Source organism: Branchiostoma belcheri, unplaced genomic scaffold (genome assembly GCF_001625305.1).
Source record: "Branchiostoma belcheri isolate BF01 breed outbred unplaced genomic scaffold, Haploidv18h27 scaffold5, whole genome shotgun sequence".
In the NCBI taxonomy this organism is placed as follows: Eukaryota; Metazoa; Chordata; class Leptocardii; order Amphioxiformes; family Branchiostomatidae; genus Branchiostoma; species Branchiostoma belcheri.
Genome location: NW_017804131.1, coordinates 2,942,136 through 2,948,568, shown reverse-complemented (window position 1 = coordinate 2,948,568; position 6,433 = coordinate 2,942,136). Strand labels below are relative to the sequence as shown.

Genomic DNA, 6,433 nt, shown 5'->3' with positions numbered 1-6,433 from the left:
ACAAATATTAAGACAAGGCAAGGACGTTTCACAAGGGGCAAACTATGCAAAATCCCAAACGCGTTTCTATATCTGTGTGATCCGCTTGTGACTGTGTACCATTCATATCACATAACGGCAAGAGAGAGTAAAGAACTACCGCAGATGTCCCATTGTTAACTCACAAGCTATTTTGTCCAAACCTCAAAGGACCTTTCTTTGTCAGTAGAGCGAACACATCTGTTACAAAGCCGGGAGAGCTTGTATATGACAAATTTAGATATCATATAAAAGATTTAAATATCAAAACCGACAGATATTTGCGACAAGTCTTAAAATCTGTACAGCTGGTCTTTATTTTTTCAAACTTTACATAACCGTCAGGCGCTGCCCGGTATGGGAAACGAGGTTTACGTATAAACAAACTTACAGATGTTGAGAAAACGGGCGACACCATCTTGTCAAGATTCGTTCCACACATATGCACCTATACAGTCACGGCATTGACAGACGTTTTCTTCTTTTCTTTTTTTCTTCCATCTAGTTTGTGTTGAAACCGCTGACAAATACGAACCATTCAGTCATAGTCGAAGAGCAAGGAAAACATCATGAATGGAGAAGCAGCGATACCAACACAAAGGGTTTGTTTTGGCAGGGTGTCCGACTAAAGGCTGTGTTGCTGTGATATTGACTTGGTTGAAGGAGTCGGCAGGACAGTTTGTGTGTCTTACTCCGCCCCATTTGTCGCCATCCCCGGCAGGTAAACAATCGCTGCACGGCATTCGTCTCGCGTCTGTAGATAGCAATGCCAGCGGAATGTACCTTTTACCCCATCACTCTACACCTTTCCCTGGTGTAGGGGTTCCATATCTCTCATACAAATCACTTTTAGCCCGCTCCAGGTCCGCTGGAGTCCTTATGTTGGCCCTTTCCATGGCCGCGGAGTCTCTGAGGCTAGATTTTAACATGTTCCACCCGCGAGTAGCCGGGTCTACCCGGTCCTCGGACGCCCTGCTCTGGGGCCGACTCCCGATGCTCAGCACTGAAGCCCTCCGCTGGAGACGCGGTCTCGGCGAGTCGGTCACAGATCTTGGCGACCCCTTCCCTTCCTTAACGTTGTAAAAACTTTTCTTGAACTTTTCGCTAAATTGAACATCGTTGTTATCAGTTTTCACCTCCTCTGGGACCGAGAATATTTTAGAAGTAGCCCGCATGAGAAGTGACTCCCTAGGGGACTTTGTCAACAGGTTGTTGCTTGAGGCAGATCTCCGGTTGGCGCCCAGCTTGGCGATATTTTTGAAGCCCATTGCCGCCGTGCTCAGTCCCATGGCCCGGCCCCATCTACCCCGGTTAATTTTCTTCTTCTCCACCGTACCCGGACAACCGTGTTTTTCCACGAACATGTCCTCAACCACTTGTTTGAACTCCTTGCTAGATTTGTCGGTGACTAGTCTATAACGATGTCTTCCAGTTTTCAAGAAATGTTCCCTGTCGTAAAAGTAGTTTCCCGCATTGGGGCCACTTTCTCCTAGTCTGGGCGTCGATCCTCCCCGCTCCGGAAGACTGAGCGACTTAGCCAGCGGATGTTTTGTTTTTCCTTGTGGACCCGTAGGTTTAGTTGATGGTTCTGTGACTATTCCCCAGGCGGCCTTCTTCGTGTTCAGAACCTTGTCTGTTCTCGGGAGAATCGGGACAGTCGCGTTCCTGTTTCTTGACGGCGGGCGGGAGCTGGTGTCTCCAGATTTCGGGCCGGTCGCGGCGGGCAGCTCCGGTGCGCCTACGGCCATTGTCTTGACTTCACCGTGCTGGGAGATCCTCGAAATAAGGGATGCTGCCCTCCCGTTCTTATACACCATTGAACTGCAATGTTGTAGGTTGTTAAGTGTTCTTCACGGTGAGACAACTCGGCGGGTACGCAAAACCTACATGATTCCCGTAATCACGAGGAAAAGTGCTGTAACAAACCAAAACAACCTGTCCGGACGGCGCCCTGCTGCGATGTTCGTGACGACGTTACTGTTTGTCGTTCTGCGGTTCCGTACACACTGGCCAGCCGCTCACCGTCAGTCGGTACACCTCCACTGAGTCAGAGTCCCACCGCACTACGTGTAGCACAGCACACCACACATGGCAACACAATGGGCTCGCACTGCTCTTCTGTCGGTGTGTAAAAACAACAATCCCCGCATTCGCTTGGTACCGTGACGGTGGGGGCGCGCGCCCGGTAATTATGGTCTTGTTTGGCCACGCCTTTGCCTGCACCCACCTGTCAATCAAACGTTCCATAAACATAGACTTCTAGAGCAAGTCACTCTCACTGACGTAAGGAGATAAAGTTATCTTCAAAATGAAAAACAGGAAACGGTCTTAATTGTCTGTTATTCATGTAGTGCTTCTATAAAGTACGCGTCAAACTGACATTGCAAACACAGAGGCACTGTCAGGCTAGTGCCTAACGCCTACATGTACCTGTTGCACAGGTAAGCTTTTAGTTCATACAGTTAAAATCACAATCGCTGACACCACGGATTACACAGTGCACCTACACAATCGACCGGAACGCTATTCCCACGCAAACCTGCAATCAAACGACTTACTGACATTATGCATCTTGCTCGCTGTGTGGAGCTAAAATAATTTCCTAGGTTTAACACAAAAGCTGGCTATAATTGGACGCTGGCATTCTTAACAGGTGAACAACACTTTGTCATGTTGCTTTTGCAGAATTGGTTTGACCTGTCCCCTTTTCTTGTCCACAGAAAAAGCAAAGCGATTAAAATGCAATAGACTGTCCTTGTAACAACGTACAGTGTAGTTATCAATGTTAGAATTCGTTTTCGTGCCCAGCGATCTCACGGTCTATATTTGAACACTTCATGCATTACATACACATTATATATCGATGCTATGTATGGTTTTAAAATGTATATTGGTATTTTTTGCCTTGGGCATTTTGATTTGGAACAGGTATTTAGGTAGGATTTGGCATGGATTATGGACATATGCTTCATTATGAACGAAACCACTGATTACAACAACGTACGAGTAACGCAACATGCCTGTCTTCCAAATCAAGTCGTCAGAAATCTGCATACAACTTACTGTTACAAAACACAAAAGTGCGTGCACATTGAGGATGGCACATAATACACAAAAACACAAAAGTCTGTACAGATACAGATACATACAAACAAAAGTGCGCATTCAGGATCCGGATGGCACATAATAATTTAACTTAAAAGCTCCGCTACATAGTTTGATGATACCAACGCTGTGATGTCGCAATTTACACAACATAATTCAGACTATAGAATATCTTTGTAATTGTCTTCATTTCTACATTGTAGTGGACCAGGACACAGTGAAAGTTCAGACTTTTTGTGTTTTTGTTATTTCAAAGGCCATATTTTGTAGATCAACACTGTATTGTCTTGCCCAGAAGATAAGAAAATCCTCTTTAAGGTTTTCTAAGCCTTAATGACTCACCCGGTGTGGGTACATGATGTTTTCACCTCCATAAATGAGAGTAACGTTTTGCACCTTTTACGACTTAACAATACTTTCCGGATATATATCAATCGTCTTTCCAGTGTACATGTAAAGTGTGGCTATAACTCTTGCCTCAAAGGTCCGTGTTTACAATAATTTAAAAAAACATGTTTTCCTGATGAAATAGCCCTGAAGGCCGAATTACCAGTACCATTTTTGTTGTGCCACCGGTGTTTAAAATGCCAATCAATTAGAGCGAATGATTGATTACATACCAAGTTTTCAACAACTTAAATACTCTTGCTATTTTCACTATTCTCTCCAGTTTCTAATGGCCAGTTGCAAACATATACTTTGTGTTACCCGAAGAGTATTTCTTGTACCATGTCACAACTTACAACATTGTCAGGGCATGCTATTATCTTATTCAGTCTATTAGGTGAGCCGTCCTGAGAATACAAGTCTCCAGTGTACATGTATGTTGCGTAATGCTAGTAGTTTTAAGGGCATTCTCTTCAAAGCCCGTCAAATTGCTGTCCTAAGCTTAAACAAGCGCGGGCTTCCTTCTATTTTGAATGTAGATGAAACCCTTGACAAGGAATGCACTACTCTAACCCCTGCCAAGATTGTATATAAGGTACAGGTGTTTCTTTTCTGTGCGCGGGGGGTAGAAGATGCCACTAGCTAGGTGGGAGATCTGTTCAAACATAATAACTGCCTTGTTGGACGATCAATCCACGGCGGCAAGACAGACGTCAGGCGAAAGCTTCAATTATGAACTATTGTGCGGGTCCCAGAACTGTTCATCTGTCTTTCCTGTCAGTTCTTATCCCCTTAGCCACTATAACCTCACGTAAAGCCTATCATGTGGGTTTCCATTAGCTTCCTACATGCCTGACTTACTCCGGACTTACTCCAACCCAGTATTTGGAAACGTTGCTGGGCACATCTGTCATAACAACTTAGCCTCTACCAGGCTTTGGGAGGCTGATGGAAAGAGTAGAAAGGGTGCAGTAAACTGTACTCTAGCGGACCAAACAACTCCCCTGGCATCTTCTCTAGCTATTTGGCCAATTTCTACTCTTTCTAGCCGCCTGGTAGAGGCTAATAACTGTGTCTTCGGAGCACTGTCAACTACCAGCCTTCTATAAACAAAGGCCCAGTCCTTGTGCACGTGTACCGGCAACAATTATTGCATGAGAGCAGTGGATTAACATTGGTGTAGATATATTAACGCGTTCTTTAGGTTATTGACGAAATAAGCTTGTAAGAGTCTGTTTTCACCGTAGTGTGTTTATCAGAAAGGAAACAGCAATCTCATAGTGAGTAAAAGTCAACAGTTTTCTCGAACTCAACAAACAAAGAAGCAAATATCTACACAGTTACGTCTGTCCGTCAGTTTGAACGGGTACAACAGAGCTCAAAGGATTCTGCCATAAGTTGACGTCTATGGCGTCGATTAAAATTTATTCCTTTCTTTGTTTGTTTGTTGTATGTGACCTCACTTGTCATGATTCCAAACAATGCTGACGTCGCCACAACAGTCGGGATCCTGGAGAGAAATGTTTTCACCAAAGTGGAACAAAACTTACATGATGGACTAAATTTCACTCATCTTTAGGAAATTGAAGACAAAACCGACTGGCTTTCATTTCAATGTTGACAGTTCGCCTTGAAATCTCTTCCTTCTTAGTTGTTGTATCTGCCAATGTTAAGACGGATGTCCCGAAATCTCACTGTTGAAATCTCAGTTTTTTTTAGATGTTGACAATTTGCCTTGAAATCTCTTCCTTCTTAGTTATTGTATCTGCCAATGGTAAGACGGAAGCTCCGAAATTAATCCCTAACCCTAAACACCATCGTTACATGTATATCATAGCTATGCACAGTTCATTATTACAACATTTCTAAATGGTTAGTACTGCAAGTGGAAGGGAAGGAGAAAGGCTGTGTGAGAATGGGTAAAATGCCACAGGAGATGTTTCTGTTCGACCTAAGGTTACACAAAGGCGCGGTGTATAACTCCGTTCCGCTGAGGTGCAAACAGACCCGTTCCCGTGACGAGTCCTACCACACGTGACCGTCCTGTGTGTCACACATGTATGTCAGCTAACCTACATTGTAAAACACCTGCACGCAAAATGTAAGCCCTGAAGGAAGTCAAGAAAAACATCGGCAGTTTCAGTCTGTGTTTCTGATGATGCCTTTGGTAACGTTACGCTGCCATGAAAATTTATATGTACAAATATGCATGCATATTTGTACATATGAAGAGAGCTAGAAGGAAGCTCTGAACCGTCTTGTAATGATATACTCGGACAAAAACTCAAGGCTAACTTAGAAATAATAGAGAGCAATTTATGGTATCGGGGACTTTCGAACATAAACAGTTTGGATATATTTATATTACAATAATCGCGGATACTGTTCGGTTCTGTTAACGTTTATCAAAACAACGAGATGATTTGACTGAAATATCCAGTACAATAAAATCTCTTACTCTCCCATTCCACACACAAACACTCTTCACTATTTACACACAAACCAAGACGGACATGTATGCAAAACAGATTGTCAGGCACTGCAAACACGGTGGGAAAAGTGATATAAGTCTGTAAATAGGTCCTAACTGGGTTATTGCTCGAGTACAGGCGCTTCCCTTTGCTGTGCGCTTAATAACAACAACAGAACAACATGAACATCTCGCTATCAACAGGATCAGTGTTATGACATGCACCTGCTGGTTCCGTACATTCACAAAGTCCCACGGGTATCTGTGCTGTCACAAGTATGTACCAGAGTGATTCATCATTTGAGCTGTATATCGTTTGGTTCAATTTTTCAGAAAAGGCTTTTTGATGGATGCCTTTTGCCTTTTTGGCTTTCCTCTTGTTTTGTTCTTGTTCTTTAGTATTACATCTTCGTAGTATACAATTGACGCTTGTATATGTACTGTGCACTCGAC

The 6,433-nt window shown here is 43.6% G+C and overlaps 1 protein-coding gene across 1 annotated transcript; it reads right to left on the bottom strand.

Moving 5' to 3' along the window:
• Positions 1-2,259, bottom strand: LOC109479789. Its single transcript, XM_019781796.1, has one exon. It carries the CDS (start codon positions 1,833-1,835, stop codon positions 813-815), a length of 1,023 nt encoding a protein of 340 aa, XP_019637355.1. The 5' UTR covers positions 1,836-2,259; the 3' UTR covers positions 1-812.
• Between the last annotated feature and the right edge of the window lie 4,174 nt (positions 2,260-6,433).

Coding starts and splice junctions, on each gene's coding strand:
- LOC109479789 (XM_019781796.1), bottom strand. CDS start 1,835: ATGGTGTATAAGAACGGGAGGGCAGCATCCCTTATTTCGAGGATCTCC.